We start from the raw sequence: 19,751 nt of genomic DNA, 5'->3' as shown, positions 1-19,751 counted from the left end.
CTCCTTAGTAAAGCCACAATGTGCTTTTCAGTGCTGGCTACCTCATAACCAGAAAGGCAGCTACGTAAAATCAGTGTTTTATGGTCATTTACGTTAAACACCCAGCACACTGGTATTGCCTGCCACCACTAGAAATACAGATCAAGCGTGGTCCTGAGGATGTCTTTTCCACTTCAGCACCATATTAGCACATTCTGACATATGAATTTCCAAGAAATATCAAAAAAAAATTGCTGGTGCTGTAAGGACAGCCTATACAGATGTTATTTGGAATTCTGCATAACTACATGACAGATCCCTCTCTCTACTAAAAATCACCTATCCGTATTAAAGGCTACTAGCTTGCCATCAGTATTGAAGGAATATCAATACACTTAACCCTTAGTACCCCTGAAGTCACCCATCTGAATTGGTATAAAGGCCACCAGACAGCTGAGTTGAAGTACAATGGGTCTGCTGATGGCGGCTGTGCAGCCAAGCTCAGCCTCAGCTACTGCACACATGGCCCGCTGAACTCACCTACAACGTGCTGCCAAATGGACAATCCACACAGCCAACAGGAAAACCAGAGAGCTCCAACAAAACAGCAGATGACTACAATAAAACAGCACAGGACTACAAAGTCATTGAGAAAATTAAATATCCAGCTCTGGCACTGCAAGCATCTTGGCTAACCATAAGATACAAATGGTACATGAAGGAAAAACAGAAAACTTTTCTAGAAAATGCATTTTTGACCATGTAGTTGACAATTTTATGGAAAAATAACCTTTTTTAAGGAAACTCCCACCAGTGAGAACAGTCTGGCTTGTTATTTACTTCTATATTTCTTTTTTCTATCAGTTATGAACTATTAATATCTAGTTTTCCAAATAATTACTCTTGCTTTGAAGCAATTGCCATTTAATGCTTTGAGGCATATGCATTTCTCTAATACAGTCTATTTAATTCTAATTAATTTAATTAATTAATTCTAATTAATTTAATTCTAATTAATTTAATTAATTCTAATTATATAAAACTGCTGAATCATCTAGCAATACCTTGGACCAAAAGCTTTTTAAAAGTAATTGGGAACCCTATGAATAAGAAGGCAGCCAGACACACTCTGGAGATCTAAAACAGAGAGCATGAGATCCACCTCTACAGAAAGAGAACATACAGCTTGGGTGCATAAACTGACTATCACACTAAAGAAAAGCTGAAACCCAATCAGAGCAAAAGCTTGATTTTTTAGGTCTTGGATCATTCTAGCAACATCTTTCTACCAGGATGACACAGTCTGGTTAAGAAGTTAGCAAAGGACTTGACTTCATTTTTGGATCATGTTTTTCCGTCCACCTTGCCAGCAATTGTACATACTTCCTAGACTGAACCTTTGGACAACTGTGGCAAAGGGGCGCCTAAATCCTGGATCATTGGTCCAGGCTGAACAACCTTTTGTCTAGCAATGTGAACACTTAAGCACTTACTGGGTCCTCCTAAAAGCACCACTTAGAACACCTAAAAGCCTCTGGCTTCCAAAGGCTGCTGACACGCAGCCGTTGATACGCTCAGCCACCTCCGCAGCAACAGCCCAGGTGGGGTCAGCAGATGCACGCAGCTCCAGGAATCTGGGTGTCCTTTTGGACACACACTGCCAAAGGCTCCTTGTTCCCAACAATTACAGCTCCTCTAACACCCCAAGCACTGAGTGCAACCTGTTCACATGTTTAAAAATAATTAGGATTTAACTATTTATGTTCTCCCCTTGATGAATTCTGGACAAAGAAACAAATTAGGTACTAAATTTTTCTGCAATTTACCGTATCTTTTATTGAAATAAGTATAAACCAGAACAGAATGGTTATGTCCTGTAAATCCAGGACAATACTGGAAATACTTTGGATTTCAGCTGGTTTCTTACCTCCTCATTTCTATGATTACCCCTTCATCCAGCCTAAACAGCACTAATCAGATAGACTGATTTGTAAACTCAGCATAACATATGCAAAAAATGACAAATCAATTATCTCAACAACTAATAGGAGAGAGTTTTATAGCATCCTTTCTTAGTATTACTTTTAATTATTATTTGAACAGATCTTGATCTTCTTTTCCCTAACATGGTAATGTCAAGTTTTATCTCAAAAAAAAACCCCAAAACCCAGTGGAATTCAAGCAAACTGATGAAAACAGTAATTCTTACATCACTGAACTCTGAGAAATCCTATTTTACAGTACCCTTTTAACACACCTGCTACCAGAAATTCTATCACCAGTGAATACCAGGCAACAATGGTTTTTCCTTGGGACCTTTCAGTCCAACAGCCTCAGAGCCCATCTCACTGCCCCCCTTCATTAGCCATAAAGAGGGAAGGAAGCTCTGTCTTGGCCCCAAGACTGGTCAAAGAAAACCACCATAAGCAAACATCACATTCAGACCTTCAGCCAGTCCAGATGGAAGTCAGGGAGGGATTTCTTCTAATATGAAAAATCTTGTTAAGAATTGGTTTTGTGTATTTGTTTTCCATGGCCAGGTTTTGGTGGTCCAGGGGCTACAGTGGTGGCTACTGTGGTGAAAAGCTGCCAGAAGCTTCCCCCATGTCCAGCAGAGCCAATGCCAGCCAGATCTGAGAGAGCTGCTGTGGGGAAAATGAACTCCATCTCAGCCAGACTCAATACAGTTAGCAAGTGTTCTTCTCATGCAAATATGAATGGGTCACCATCTGATATGCATGGGAAAACAGCAATCCCAGACAAAGTCAATTTTACTTTTACTTCCTTTTGCAACACAGGAGACTGATAAGATCCTCTGGACAAATTACACTTAACCAATTCACTGCTCCCAGGGCAGCACCTACAGTTCCCTCTGTTCTCCCTGCCAACAAACTGAATGGGGAAATACAGAAACTGGGAAGTCACCCATTAGTTGGCATCCCCATGGCACAGGAGCACAGGCGTCTTCCCTTCCAACCCCTAGAGAAACTTCTACCAGCATAGGGTTATCCAGAAGGTTGTCCAGAAACTATCATGCTTTCACCTAAACAAAGCTATTGAGCTAAACAACAGACTATTTAAGAGTACGACATATTCTTGCAACAACCCTTTTTTACTTATTAAATCATCTTCTGTATTCATTTTAATGAAAATATGATAAGGCTAGGAAGATTACTTCAATGAGGAAGAAAAAAGAAAATCTGTACCAGGGGTTGGAAGAGTCTTCTGCCAAGTATGTTTTCCTCAGATTACTAGGCATAGTTTCAGTTCCTCCATGCAGGAAAAGCAAGCAGCACCTAATAAGTGTCTCACTCAAAAATTCATACACTTTATTTAAGTTATAATAATATACATGAGCTTTTATCTGAGACAAGCTCATGTACAAGGCAAGAGAATTACAACAATTTATTAAAACTGTGAATCTTTCTGTAAACTCTAGAGTAGAATCATTACAGAGGCTTTAGGCATGGTCAGGGAATATTTATTGAGTTCAGTGAAACAGAAGTAAAAAACTCCAAAAATAAAAAATTTCTCAGTTCTTTGCCAGCAATTTATCCCTGCCAGATAACGATAGATAAAAGTCCTAAAAAGACAAAAGAAATATAGAAAACAAATAACTCACCCTTTTCTTACATGTTGGCTCACTGCAATTAAAATTTCAGAGCTTCGTTTCAAGTGTTCATTGAAAGAATACCCCAAAATCAGCATAAATTCCATTACAATTTTGGGGGGTTTTTCAAGCAATCAACACTGGTTACTACCAACCCATGATCAAATTTTGCTGCAATCCCCTGAAAGTCCTTTATCTCATCATCAACTACTCTTTCTGATTAACATGTCTGGGCCTTGTCCCTACACAGACCTCGCAAGTAAAGTCAAGTCACCTTAAAGAACAGCTGAGTAAACAGGAAAAAACCCAACAAAACAATTACATCTTATTATCCAAAAAGAAAACACCAAATATTATCAAAGGAATGAAGTCACCCACCAAAAATTCCAGAACAGTAACTGGATTTGTTCTAGAATATTTGTTAGAATTTGTTAGAATATGTTCTAAACATATTCTAACAAATATTCTAAATTCTAAATTCTAGCAAAGTTTTTACCATTTTTCTTCAAAATAAAATAAGATATAACTACATCTACGTATACAGTGTTTTCTTTGTTGCTACTAAAACCAAAAATAAGCTATTTATTATTTATTTTCTATTTTTTTTTGTTTTTTCCAACACTCAAATATATCTGGCTAGAAGAAAAAATACGTAATTAGGAGTGACATGTGACACTATAAATGGTTTCTGCAAAGGGAATTTTCTTGTTTCTCTTCATTACACAGCTTGTCTGAATTGTCACATAAAATAATTAATCCTTACCTTAAACAATGCATTGTCCTTCATTTACTGAGAGAAATGTGACCTTTAGAAATAAATAAATTGTTCTGTTACAGATGGGATGTCAGAAACCAGCAAGCTATTGCCAGTTTCAAAAACAAGGAGCCATTCATAACTACAATTCATATTCTGTTCTCATTCTCCTGAAATCTTGGCTCCCTTTTTACAATCATTTGTAACTGTCTGTATGCTGAAAATAGATACCTAACAATATTGTTTAGCCCAAGACCAACTCCCTTCATATCTGCAGCTTAATTTAAGCAATGCCTTGTTTCCCCAACCACAGTAAATAAATACAATCTTAGGGTCTTCAATGTTCTGTACCTTCAGAAACTAAATCATAAAACATACAAGTGCTTCTCTTGTCGATATTAAAAAAGCCAAATTTAACCACCTCTTGTCTCAGGCACAAAATTAGCTGTTTAAATCTGTTAAAACATAAATATACCATTAAATTTTTCACTAAATAGTAAAAATGTACCTAAATAATCAGAAAGAGAGACATACAGGATACAGAAAAAAAAGCAGCTCCCCTGGCAGAGAAATAAGTCATCTCTACAGCAAAACACAGCAGCTCACCAGCTTACTAAAGAAAAGAAATCTTTTTTATAAGTTGGTGGGTTTTTTGAGTTTCAGTTTTTTGGGGTCAGTGGGTTCTTTTTGTTTGTTGGTGGGGTTTTTTGTTTTAGGTTTTGTTTTTTTTTTTGTTATAATATGTAAGGTCATCCCAGCGGAAACTTTTATGAGAGCACAGTTCAGTTATGAGAGCATATCGCACTCTTACCCAAGGACTCAGGCCAGACTTCCTTCTCAGGAACAGAGGAGCAAGGACTATTTTAGTGTTCTGGCCCTGACAGGGAAACAACAAAAAATAACTGCGGAAAGACACAATCATGGCACTCAGCTGCATACAGGATATCCTGATTTAAGTCCTCGGTCTCCTTGTTCTACATGTCTCCATACCAGGAGCAAAGAAATATCCTATTAATAGGTCTAGAGAAGTGATTTTTTTATACAAAAAGGTACATAAAATTGGTGTCTAGGAGATATTTTTAGCCATTTACCAGTTTTAGAAAAAAACAACTTCATTTCAAAGACGAACATTTAAATCCCAAACTTCAGCATAACAAGCTTCTTATCTAGATTTACCCAAGGAACTGGGGACAGTGCTGTGGGTGAGTGAACATCTAGCTCTCCACTATACTTGGTCCTCAAGGACACCTCTCATACTTATCAAATGAAGATGATTCTCTCTCAGGTAGAGAGAATAGTTGGCAACACTATGAAGACTATGCATTCAAATTGATTCTCACTATGCCCTTGTACAAACACTGAAATTTCAGTATTTCACTTTAAAATTTTAATGTATCATTTATGTTAATTTTCTATAAATGGGAAACAAAGAAAAGTATGCTAAGTATGAGGATATACACCCAATGCTTTCTAATAGTTTTCACAGAGAAATCATGTGAGGAAAAGTGCCATGTACCAGAAAGATTGAGAGACAAACATATTCAGAGACAATGAAACTGCAAAACTAAGCCTCCATGACACAGAAAGTACGCCCAGTTTCCTTTGGGCAAGAAGCTGTTTCTCAGGTAACCATCATGCCTGGCAAACAAACACAAGTTTCCTTTGGAAACAGGCTCTGATAAACACCTCTCGAGTCCTCACTTCAAGAAAAGGGCTTCCATTTTGCAAGATCACCAGATATTCTCCAAGTAGAGGAAGGACAAACTGCCAGACATGCCATCTCCTAATAAAGCAGTAATTGCACAAGCACAGGCCATCACACATAAACACCACCCTAACGTTAACAACCAGCCTCCAGTCCCAGTTGTTCAGTGTGAAGGTACACAACAAACTCAAAGTGATGCCCCATTCTTAGAACTACCAGCTTTGTAATTCCTCCCTCCACAGCCTGCAGTCCACAGCACATCCTCTTCTTGTCTAAATGGGTTTGGTAAAGGACACTCCATTACAGCAACCAATTAAAAGCATAAGTGCAACTTACAGCCATGATAAAATCTGCCACTTTCACTTAGCTTTCAAGAAAGGAATTTTTTATTGACAGAACAAGAATCATCCTCTATTTTATTTCACAAGATAGCCATGGAATTAATTTATGTAAGAAATTCTAAATACCTGCACTGCACACCGAAATTCACATGTACAGACACACTAAAGGGAACACAAGCTAGTACTATCACTGCAAGTATCCATTTTGGAAGTACTTTTTTGGATTTTGCTCTTAGCCAAGGAAGCCTTTGCATCCACCCCACTCCAACTGCTCCCTGTTTGCTAAAGCATACATTCCCTCGACATACATAGAGAAAAATACTAGGAAATTTTTAATCATGGCTAGAAGAAGAAGCTCTTTTTAAAGCAATGTAGAGGACAGAACACACAGGCAATAATTTTTCCAAGTTACTCACTACTTGAATTTGCTCTGAGGTAGGAAAGGTAACCAGCACAGACTTGTCACTACCTGATTAGCAATGCATGAATGGAATGTCCAAACACCTATGAACAGGTAAGTTGCATAAGCAGAATAAATTAAAACAAATAAAATGTGTTACATTCCATTCTTTTATCACGTGTAGTTTTTCCTTATCAAGTAGTGGAAGAAGCAGCTTCACTATTGACATTTACTGCACTTTAACTTAAGCAAGGTACAGATGGCTATGGCTAATAAAAACACATTATTTAACATTTCATCTATTTTCTTGCAACATCCCCATGACAAAAATGGAAGTTTACTACTATTCTTCCCTTTTGCATGCATTAAAAAATGATAAAAAAATAAGTGTGGAGAATTTACCTGGCAAAACCATAAAAAATTAATTGTCAAGAATAAAGCTGAGATTTATAGTGCAAGGTATACACTTGTAGATAGAAAGCAGCCCACACGACTTTCAGCACTACAGCTATCTTTGTTAGGACAAAATATAAGGAAAGAAAAAATTCCCACATTACCATAAGAACTTTCTTTTTTAAAAAGCAATTGATTTCACCGTGGCCCCAGTGTGGGATTTTAGAATCATTATGCCAAAAGTAAGAACTTTTTTTAATGGTGTAACAAAGGGTTCTGTACCCAACAGGAATCTCATCCCCACTATGAGCTAGGATAACCCACCCGCGTGCCCACTGTCCAAAGGCACTGACAGATGCTGCTCACCCCTCCTGAACAGACACATGGATGGCCACTGTATATGCAGGCAAAATAAGCCTTCATTTGTTAGTTGTTATGTATATTTGCTGTCAGCCCTAAAATCCTCACTTCTTTTCCCCCTGCAGAACAGGTAATGAGAATTAGCTAGACAGTGAACTAAAATGTCTTTTAGTGTCATTATCACTCATAATCCCTTTAATAGGTTTTTGAGAGAGTTAGCAATGGTAAACAAAAAAAAATATACAAGTTCCACTAGTTTCAGAAAAGCTTTTTTAGATGAGAGAGAAACCACAGAATATTCTGAGCTGGAAGGGACCCATAAGGTTCATCAAAGTCCCACTTCCTGGCTCTGCACATGGTCACCCCAGAATCATACCATGCGCCTGACAGCATCAACCAAGCACTTTTTTAACTCTGTCAGACTTGGTGCTGGTCTCTGGGGAGCCTATTCCAAATCCCCCCCTTCCCCTTTCCCCTCCCCTCCCCCAAAAAAGTATCAATTGACATTGATGCAAGATTAGGTAGAACAGAATCTCAATTCATGTTAACTAAATCTAATCCCAGCTGCTTAAGAACTGACATGTCTGAAAATAAGGACATGATACACATAGTTCTAAATGTCACAAAAACCTTTGCCAAGAAAGAACTTGAATTCTGGAAGAGCGCTGAACTGCGTCACCCTGAAATCTTGTCAAGAGTATCCATCCCACAGCTGAAATGCTGCACAAAGTTGGAGCTGTTGCCGCAGTTATTGGCTGTCTTTGAAAAACGGCAGCCTCTGCTCAAGTGGAAATATTGATTCCTTCGGGATGGCTCTTCCCCTACAGTACTACACTGCTTTGGAGATGGATTATCCCATAGAGACAGTTTCACAGTAACTGTCACTAAACAAAACTGAGGAGCTGAGGGCTCCAGGAAAGAAATGTAAACAATAACTATCTGCTGCTGTGTAATGCAACAGGTGCATCTGTGATTGGTGCATGTTAGTTGTTTCTAATTAAGAGCCAATCACAGATGCAGCTGCATCGGACTCTGAGAGTCACAAAATTTTGTTGTTTTATTCTATTCTTGTTCTTGGTAGCCTTCTGATCATTCTTTTCTCTCTGTTCTATTAGTATAGTTTTAATGTAGTATTTTAATATAATATATATCATAAGATAATAAATCAGCCTTCTGAGAAATGGAGTCAAGCCTCGTGTCTCCACACATGGAGTGTTCATCACAACATACCTTTGTGCCCTCATAAACCTGTGTTACACCAGAGGCTTTCCAGCTACCAGGATACAACAGGCAAGGGTCACTGAATGTTAACCTCACATGAGCCCCTTAGTCCAGCATCCGTAATACTCTTCTGTGTCTGTGCTCTGACTACAAGGAGTTGCCATAGAAAACACATCTTTTCAGATTTAGACTGCGAAGACCAATTGCTCCAAGGTTTCTTCCCATCATGTTCTAACTACACCAGTGAGTGAAGTCCAAGAACAACAGAAGGTAGATGACAGGAGCTCATGTTTCAACAGAATACCACTGGGACCAAGCCTTAGGGTGATATGGGGAAAGGCAATGTTGCAAAGGTAAAATCACTGCTGGAAAGATAATCAAATTCTTACAGAAAAATTGGCTTTAAACTCCAAACTATTTCAATTACCTTCTGGTGGTGGTGGAGGGAAATCCTCTGTGTCCATTCTAGTATATCCACCGCACCTTTAGCAGGCTGGAAAACTCTGCAAAAATGAAGGGAACATGTTTTGCAGATGAACACAATTTCCAAATATTGAGACACTCCTTTTCAATTTGGCCAAGCTCATACCTATTAGCTAATTCCATTATGGAAGAGAGGAAATTCGCCTGGCTTTGTGCTTCGATATGAATACAGCCCAAATTTTTCTGTACACAGCCCTCAGTATTGGAGCCAATTCTTTTAATGATCTCAGTAAGCCAGCTGAAGAAAGATAAAGTTTTTAAACTATTTTGTACTCTGCAGTTCCCACTGTGACAATCACAAGGAGATTACTAAAATATGTTATTTCAATGTCCGTCTGGAGCATATATTCTATCTCAAAATATTCACGAAGGGGTAAAGGACAAAAATTCTAGGAAGCTTATGAGTTTTCATGATGCTTTTCTCTATTCAGCAATCAGAAGTAACAAGTTTTAACTATACACTTTGTACACCGTTTCTTTCCATTGTTTTTTTTTTTTTTCTGCTAATCTTAAAAATTCTGCTTGAGTCCCTTTACTTCCACCTTTCCTAAGGAAAGTGAAGTACTAGTGGGTGAGTTCCTGAGGATCTTTTCTTTCAACTTCTTTTCTCAAATGCCATTGATCTCATGTTTTAAGGAAAAGAATAAGTCTACAAAGCATTCACCTACTTTGGTACTGAATACTCAACTGAAGACAGCAAAGCCCAGAACCCATGAGAGACATCATCCCACCTTCCCCATAATGCTGCTTAATAGTGACATTCCAGTATCATCCCAAATGAAAACATATTGTACTAAGCAATGCACACACTCTGCCCCCAGCCCACTTTCACTCTAACTCAAGAGACAGCATGTCAAAAAGACAGATTTCAAAATAGGGCTGAGGAGGAAAAGTAAGTTTCCAAAAGCTACAAAAGACAGTGGAAGAGCCAATGCTGAATTTTCTGTCCAACTCTTGAGTGGCCCATAGATGTTCATATGAAGAAGTTATCTCTTCTACTGGCAACAGAACAGCTCAAGCCTTTGGAAAGTCTCCATAGCCCAAATATGAAAAGATTAAGTTCAAGGAGACCGTGAAATTCAAGGTACAGTGGCAAAATAGTAAACTAAATGGATCAAAAGTGAAATCAATTGCCACTTACAGAAAAAGTGGCAGTGAATAGAAGAAAGCTTCAAAAAAGGATCCAACCCTAGGAGGCACCATGCAATTTACCTCCCTAACATTAGGTTTGCAAGGGTGAATTATCAGGACAGGTGTGCCAGGAAGGATAATAACTCTGGTAGCGCAAGTTCCTAGTAAGATGAGACAATTCATAACAACCTCATTTAAGCATACAAAATTCCCTTTTAAACTGTCTTAAAGCTTTGGTAACTCTTAATCCAGTCCTAGACAAAACCACGTAGCTTCAGAGCCAAGGCTCAGAAAGGATTCACCCAACATCTGTCTATAACACAATAAATTCCATTATATGCTTTCACTATACAGCGTTCCTTCTAAAGCTTCTCCACAGTTTACATCTACAGAGCCCCAAGGCGTGTTCCTGCTTACAGATGTCTGGAATGCATCCTGCCACACCAAAACTGTCAGCCAAGTGATAGTTATGGTTTGAAGAAATGGCTATTTTCCTGTGTATTTTTAAAGCTGCTCATGACTGGAGCATAGGTTTTCAAGCGTGACACATGTAATATCAAGCAAACCTCTGAAAGTGAGTCTCAGCACCTTTTCCAAATGCATCTTTAAGAGAGCAGCTAAAAGGCTTTCAGAATGATTTTTTTAAAATATATGACACAAGCTTTTAAGCATCTATCAAAGTTAACTTCCAACAATGATTTTTTAAAATCAATTCCTTCCTCACCAGCAAATATTAACAAGACACAGAGCTGAGCCATGGAGCTTGATTTCCATTTTGATCTAGCTCACAGTGACATGCTTCAAATTACACAAGAATTGTGTGAAAGAAGGACACAGACCCAGTGTTAGAGTCCTACCCACTGACCTGCTTGCTCCCATCTTAACAGTGCAGTTATTCACAAGAAGAAAGATACACTTTCTCACTTAAGAATGCTTCAGGGGTTGATTTACACATTACATTAACTCATTTTGAAGTTCCACATATTTTTTGCTACTTTTTAGATGCTGAGAAAAACCCTGCAGCAGGAAAGAGAGCTTGTGTATTACAGATTGCATTAATACCCTCCAAAAAGAAAATAATTGCCATATTATGTAGCAGACAGTACATTTATGAACAATCTCTAATAGCATCATATTTCAAAGAGAAGTTTTTCACTCTTCTTTTGAGAGGCAGGGGAACTAACTCAAAGATATTTAAATCAATATTAAGGCAGATGATTTAATTTGACTAGCAGCATATGGTACATTTGCATTTGCAGCTCAAGTGCCTTTCTCATTGATTCTCCTGCTAACAGAGTTACACAGCACAGCTTACAGGTGCATTTAGACAATAATCATGAAAATCATGAAAGCTCAAATTAAGCTGAAAGGGACTCCTGAATGTTCTCTCATACACCCCAGACAGGTGTTTTCAAAATTAAATCAGGTTACTCAGGGTCTTTGTCCCCATAAGTTATGAAATCCCCTGAAGGTGGAGGTTTCTCCACCCCCCAGAGCATCCTGCTCCTGAGCTTAACCAGAAAGCCCAGCAAGAGTTCTTCCGGTAAGCCCAACTGGAGCTGGGCTGCAGCAGCTTGCAGCCATTGCCTCCCATTCTCCTGCTGCGCACCCCTGAACAAAGCCTTGCTCCACCTTCTTTCCAACACTGCCTTGGGAAGTAGAAGACTGCAATTCAATCCCCCTCACTCCTTTCTTCTCAAAATGACGCAAAACCAGTTCCTTCAGCCTCTCCTGACCTCTTCCCACCCCCAACCATAGCACTGGCCTTTACTGGACTTGCTCCAGTTTGCCAGTCCCTCACTTGTACTGGGGCCTCACAATGAACACTGAATTCCAGACGCAGCATTGAGACCAAGGAGTAGACGTTACTTGGTTTAACATAAAATTATATTTAAAAAGTTAACAGCTTTTAAGACACAGAATATTAAGATTTTGTTCCAAAGGTATTTTAAAAAATGCAAAAAGAAAAAAGTCCTTATTAAACATGAAACACATGTGCTATTATATTCATGTGTATTTCATCATAAAATTATGAATATGAATAACTGAACAATTGCCCTGACTTAGTCAAAATTTCATAGAGGTTACAAAATATGGAGTTCTTTTTCCCTATGTAACATTGTGTTCTCAAACACAGTATAACCTCTGTTTAATGACTCAAAGCTCACCCTTCCAGACTCCACAGCAATCACAAGAACAAAGGGACAGGAAGAAGCTCTCAGAGTTACTTTATTCCCACTGGCATCCAGATGTGAAAGGAATTCACCTGACTTGGTGCTCATCGCCTTCTTTGCTTCCGATGCGGGTAGAGATAGTGACTGCTGTGGGCCACAGAAGTTATCTACAGATTGTCTCCTGTCCCCTCCTCCCCCATATTTCCCCTGTGTGCCCCACATACAGCAGATGCAGGGGGTGAGGCCAAGATGCACCTGGGCACTTTGATAAAAGGCAGCTGACCCACTCTGGTCTAAATACTGGCCCTCACTTCCAATGTCTACTTCCTGATGTTTTCATACAGTCCTTTCCTGCCAAACTGTGAGGAGGAATGGGCAATTCTTGCTCATATTTAAAGATAATTTTCTGATTTTTTTACCTACGCACTTATAGCTGAACCAATCTATCTAGGCAAACCACAGCTATTCCAACCCTAAGAGACTACTGTTCAAAATAAACCCTACTTGTAGCACAATAGCATGCTTTTATTACAGATGTTTAGCTAGTAACTTCCTAAGTTTGACACTAAAAATAATCATATTAAATGCATACATTTTAAAAGAAAAAAACTGCAACAGGTCCCTTATTGTACTGCAATATATTCAGCTCCTGACCAAGTCTGCAATGTTTTCTAAGTTTTAAGTTGATATTTAACGAAAAAAGAAAAGTAATTACAATACCACATTAAAATCAGAGGTTCATGGGCTATGTTTCTAATGCAGAGAAGTCCCCCACAGTTAAAGCAGTCAGATCTCCAATGGCACTCACAACAGAAACCAAAATCATTCAAGTGTGAAATAGTCCCTAAGGACAGCTCCCAACACTTCAAATTTTCCACCAACTACACTCATCTTTGACCACGAAAGCCAGTACTGAAGGAAGTGAGAGTCTGTGATGTTCCACGGCAGACCTCACAACCTCAAAGTGCTAATACCTGCAAAATCTGTGAGACTGAAATTCTGATTCCACAGCAAAGGTCAGTTTCAGCAAACGAAACAAAGGCAAAGACACCTTTATATTTATCCAAAGACTATAGAAGAATGTAAACATTCCTCTTTGAGACTCAGTTTTCCTTTCTCCTAACCTCTGGTAAATCCTTTTGCCTGCAGACTAGGCTTCTCAGCTGTGTCTGCATATCTGATTTTGTTCAATGATTTCCTCTAATTGTGGGACAAACAACAGACTATCAGTTCTCAGCTAAAGGATTACAAATACTGATCAACATCTGCATTTCCACTTCAACAAAACTATTTTCCAACAGTCACTACTTGTGCAGAAGTCAGAATGTAACAAAAATGGGACCGGCACAAGCTCTGCCCAAACTACAAGGCAGTGCAGCATTCAGAGCTGGGGGCACAGCACTTATGTGCTGAGCTCCCTAAGGGCACTCTTTGCTGCCAAACTTTCTCAGCTCTATTACCCTAAGAACTGTAATGGTGACTCACACACCTCTTATGGGTGTGTGCACTGTAACTGCAGCAACATCAGGATTCTTCATTCTTAACACTGCAGAGAGAATGAACATTTTATAATAGGAAACAGAAGCTGAATCAAGGAGACTGACTGCCAAGAAACTGTGACTTATATCTAGAAAGCCAGGAAGTCTAAAAATTAAGCTAAAAAACAACATCAAAACAAGAAAACTTGAGAAGGTAAAGCCCCTGAATGTCTAAAATCCCTTTCTGTCCACATCACTTAGTGAATATTGCTGTATAATGCCCAGTTGAGTCTTCTTCCACCCAGAACCACAGAACTTCTACTAGGAATTAAATCTCACTGAAATTTGATAGGAAGACTTCCAGATAGAAGAAGGCAGAAGGTAGAAAGTTAATTTCCTATTTATTTTCCTCCTGTAGCTCAAGAAGGCTCTTACAGACAGAAGAAATAAAAACTGATTTACAGTTTGTTCTCCATACAAGTTATTCCTAAGAAATGTAGACAGTAAATTTTTTAAGAGGTGTCTACAGTGAGTAGGAACAAAGCAGCAATTTATATTATGGCAGCTTCCCATCCCACACTGTAAGCCATTAAAGAAGTCTGTATCAAAACCAGATCATTATTTCTTTTAATGTATATTCAGTTTTATTAATGGTTAAGAGTCCTGTTCTAAACAGATTTTATTATTAAATTTAGCAAAGAAAATTACTGAAATCACAAGCAATGGAATAAAAAAGGAAGCACATAGGTTCAGGTAGAAAATTAATAGGAAGCTCAGTTCCTGGCTCAGTTAAAGTTTCGTGACATTCTATTTCTTGCAGCAATTCAAACAAGGCCAGATCTGCAGAGATGCACGTTTTTCAGAATAAACAGAGAATCCACTTCAACAAAAGCCACTTTGCTTCTTTTTCTGCTCCCCTTTCTCACACTAAACAGTATGCTGCTCAAGGCCAGAGAAAATACTGCAACAACACGCCCTGAAAAAGAAGCAGTCTACAGAGACACTGCAAAAACATGGCTGAAGATTAGTTTTCTAACCTTTCTTTTTAAAGGGTATTAATTACAACATTTCTTCTCCTAGATTCCCGCTCAGTACACCACCTAGAAGAAGGGAAAATAGGAGGGAAACAAAAATTGCATTTGTAGATTTGTCCAAAGGACCCTGACCACAGTGAAATCAGCACTGTTAAATTTTTACTATTTATGTTCTTCCCCTCTACAGATTATTATTGCAAGGCATATTACAGAATCACTGCTTGATAGATTCATTTAGGTTGGCAGGAGGTCATTTAGTCCAACCTGCTGCTCCAAACTAGGTCCACTACCAAGTGAGACCAGGCTGCTTTATCTACTGAGATACTCTCAGTAGATAAAAATCTCTGAAAACAGACTGCATGATCACGTCAGACATCCTGCCACCTTGTTTTGTTGTCCTAGAAAAAGCATTGTCCTTACATCTAGCTAGAACTACTCTTACTTCAGTTATGACCATAGCCTGTGGTCCTGCCCCTCCCTCATAGTCTGCCGGCTGGTGGGAGCACACTGCCAGGCCCCCACAAAGCTTCTTTCTCCTCCAGGGCACTGCTGCCACTCCCTGACATTGTAGCAGCCTTGTGCTGAACTTGCTCGGTTTTATCCTCATCTCTCTTGTACTGGGGTGAGGTGTGGACACAAAACTGGATGCAAGTGTGCATACTGCAGGTGTGGTCTGCCAAGTGCTGAGTGAGAGGAACCTTCCCCTCCAAGGAGACATTCCTTCCCAGGTGTGTAACCTTACCCTCCTCATTGCTGAATTCCGCAGAGTTCTTGCCAGCCAGCTCCTCCCATCCACCCAAGTCCTTCTGAATGACAGCCTGAATCTCAAGCACATCCACTGGCCACCCCTTTCCCCCACTTTGGTGTCACTTGCAATCTCCACAAGCAAGGGCTGGTGGACTTCCACTTCATGCATAACATTAAAATGGACACATTCTATGGTGGACAGCTGGGGCTCTCCACTGGTTACCAGCCTCAAGTTACAGCCAACCAGCCACTTCCCAAAACCAACCTCCAAATTCCACCAGTCTTCCATCCATCAAGCAGCACACCCACCTAGATCACAATCACATTCTGCAAAAGACCTTGCTGAATCCAACACAAGCATACGGCTTTATCAAGCTCAGTAGCAATATATTTACTTTACAAATAGAAAACCCATGACTTACAAATGTTTGAGGAATGAGAGAAATATGCATAAAAAGGGAAAGGAAGAGGTTTCCAAACATGCACTTAGGACACCTAACTTTTTAGTGAATGAACCTTGCTGCTGTCTTTTGTCCTGGCAACTATTTGAATACCCAAAGTAAGAAGATGGGCATCACCCCAGAACTTGCAGACCATCCTGGAGGTCAAGAGTACTGTAACAAATAGCAAGCCCCTGAAGAATCAAAAGGGAACTCTGGCATCATATGCTTTAAGTCAAGAATGATCTGTTTTTCTTCTGTGCCACACCAACTAGAAAACTGCATCACTGGGTCAAGACAAAGATCCTTCATGTCCCACACACAAGCAAAATAAAAACATAATAATATGAAGAGCATTTTTCTTAATTAGTGCTATAATTTGACACCAGTCAAGTATCTTCATCTGGAAAAGCAATCATATTTCTGCAATTTCCCTTTTTAAATTTAATTCAGATTAGTACCTTTCAATGCTGGATATGAAGAACTACCTTAATTAGAAATATTCTCATCAAGGTTTCTATTTTTTAATTAGAGAAGATCCTCATATGCTGCAGCAGACTTCAATTGTGATGTAAACCTATACAGGGCTTAGCTGCATACATATTATTATAACACCTCTGTAATTAGAATTATCATGAAGAGAGTTTAGAAAGGCTTTTTATTAAAAATGCACCAAAATATCATTTAGTACAGTAATCCTGATCAGCCTTACATGTAAAAGACAGTAATTTTGTCACAGGAAGGGTTTCATTCTGCAGCAAATCAAGGTCTTAACAGGAAGAAAAAAAAAAAAGCCACGGAAATGTTATTTATGGACACAGTTAATAAAGCATTTTTTCCCCTCCAAGTGTACATTAGTCAGACATTCATTACAAAACCAGAATGTCTTGTTTCAACTTGCACTAAATCTGTGCATCCTGGTTTCACATGGCATAGGTTGTCTTGCAAGATACTGATGACAACTGATTAAAATTTCCACCAGAAACTGTTTCCAGCGATGTAAATGAAATGAACATTCAGTTACTACTGCTGCCTGCAAAGCAGGTCCTGACAAAGACACTTTACCTAAACATTTTCAGCTCTTTGGGTACTAGTATCCTTGGAAAAGTAACCATGCTGTCTCTCATCAAGGACAACTCATTCTATCTGATCATTAGAAAATCATCCAGTTGAACAAATGTGTTTCATCTGATGACTAAAGTTATTAAGACTATAAATAGAGTCTTATTACTAAGTTTCAAAAATATATGGAGTAAAATATGGAAATACATTTCTAATAACAAAGTTTAAATGTATGCTCTAGAAAAATAACACCATTTTCATTCATTTTCTAACACCAAAATTTTATTCAAATAAATCAGAAATCAGGTAATGCAGCTGTTAAATCATTAATGATAGGAAGAAATAAAAATAGTAATAGCACCTGCAAAGAACAGCCCTTGTCTTCAAAAAATGTATAACGGAAGCTAGAATCCCACAGAAGTGTAAGTCCTGCATCTAGTCCAAACATCAGCAGTCTTCACTCTTTCCTTGATTTGAAAATTATCTAGTAGATATCTTTCCTCTCAACCTCCTACAATCTCAAAGTGAAGTTTTTAAAACTCAAATTAATCAATCCATTGTTTGCAACAATATTGAATATTAAGCATGCAATTCTAAAAAGACACTGAAGATGAGACTGAGAATGCTTTAGAAAAGTGAAAAATATAAAAAAAAGAGACATAAGCTCAAGACTCACTGTGATCCTACCAGGAAATCTAAATATTGCCATCTACTTCTCAGTATGTTACTAGCCCATTTTACAGATGAGGAAATAACATTTACCCTCTTTCTTGGAAGTTTTTGAGATGCACAGTCTGTATCTTTAAGGAAAAAAAAAATTCATACAATTTCTGTGATTTTTTAAACACATTTCCAGAAACAAGGGATTACAGAAGAGAAACAAGAGTGTTTGACCTTGAGCTTGGATCCTAACAGTTCACATTCATGGTTCAGTCCCAAGTAACAAGTATTGTACAGTACAGTAAGTCACTGAAACAGATTTTCCCAAGATAATGCCCCTATTCAGCAGCACATAAGTAGAACAATTTATTTTGCTCTGCTTAACTGCTTCACCCACGCATTTGACATTAAGCTTCAGGCTTCCTGACTGAGCAGTGAACATGTAGGACATAATCAATGCTGTGGAGTTATGCATCACTTCCCACAGTCTTGCTGATTCAGGCATTTCAGAATAAACATGAATCACGTTTTTGATCTAAAAACACAAGTTTGAAAACATATTTTTCAACTATTGTTTAGCATTACTTGTCATCACTCCCTTAAAAACAAGTTCTACTTTTACATATTCCTGGTTTCTAAATAACCTGCATTATTTTGGTGCAAGTAAAACTCAAGATTCTTTACAATAAGAAAATGTCCAACAGATGAAAATCTCAAAAGATGCTAATAATAATGCAGCATTTTCTTCCATAGATATGTGACAGAACTTGAGTCACAATATTCTGCTCTGCAAACCACACACACACATGTACAGTGACATTACTGAGAAAGATTTGCAAACAAAAATAACATGTTGTATAGGTCCACAATGAGAATTCTGGCTTACCTTGCTCATGTACCTCCCACCTCCCTCTAATAAAGAGATTCTCTTTGTCATGATACTCCCAAAGTCTCCCCTAAGTAATTCTCAGGCTTCAGTTTATGAACCAATCTCTGAAAATTTCCAAGCATCCAGGTTTGCAGTTTTTCTACTCACTAAACTACTTCTAGATTCAAAAATTAATTTACCAATATTAATTTTCCACTAACAGATGTAATAACAAGAATGACGTTGTATTAAAATGAATGGGAGTGAGGGAAAAGTATCAGTCATAAATGCTGATTTTAACAAAATATGATCTTAGATATGAAAAATGCCTCCCTCACATGTTGTCAAATACACAAAAAAAGAAGGATTAATTCATACCACTACCAATGAAACCTCATTTATAGTTTCATTTTAACATACAAAATGTTAAAGTAAGAGCAATTGCATTCACAGCGTTGAACACTGTAACTCCAAAGGAAGTTTCTCTAAGGTACAACTGCTGCAATAGATATTCCACAAGATACATCCAAGGATAGTCCAGAAATGCACTTACAGCTCAAAAAACCCTCAGGGAGCTGAACTTACAGAAAGGTAGTTTAAAAAATACCTTTTAGAGACCATACAACAACCCCGTGGGATCCCTTCTAACATTCTAAAGTAAAACTGTAAAATGGAAATACATAAAGAAAAAAGTGAAATAGAAGTCACTGTAGAAAAGCAGAAAAAAAATTATGGTCCTATATACTGCCCCCCACCTTTAAAATGTAAATTAAAGAAAATAAGTACCTCACATAGCTCATTTCTCCATCACGTACAAAATTGAGAACAGTGTACTACAGATGCACAAATAAACTGACACAACATATAAAGTTCAGTCTGAAATTCTGAATCAAAACTGGTCCTCCTCCTTC

At 38.3% G+C, this 19,751-nt stretch overlaps 1 protein-coding gene across 5 annotated transcripts in view; it reads right to left on the bottom strand.

Annotated features, from left to right (window-relative positions):
- The window catches only part of ARHGEF10 (Rho guanine nucleotide exchange factor 10), a 106,712-nt gene that overhangs the window by 84,234 nt on the left and 2,727 nt on the right, over positions 1-19,751 (bottom strand). For all 5 annotated transcript variants that reach the window (XM_041420554.1, XM_041420569.1, XM_041420579.1 and 2 more), the window contains exon 2: positions 9,191-9,266. In XM_041420554.1, the coding sequence (XP_041276488.1) occupies positions 9,191-9,227 (37 nt within the window). In that variant the 5' untranslated portion in view covers positions 9,228-9,266. The remainder of the gene's footprint in view (positions 1-9,190; positions 9,267-19,751) is intronic.

The sequence above is a fragment of the Onychostruthus taczanowskii genome, unplaced genomic scaffold (assembly GCF_017590055.1).
Source record: "Onychostruthus taczanowskii isolate IOZ18803 unplaced genomic scaffold, ASM1759005v1 scaffold11, whole genome shotgun sequence".
Taxonomy (NCBI): domain Eukaryota; kingdom Metazoa; phylum Chordata; class Aves; order Passeriformes; family Passeridae; genus Onychostruthus; species Onychostruthus taczanowskii.
This window is presented reverse-complemented; position numbering and strand designations above follow the sequence as displayed.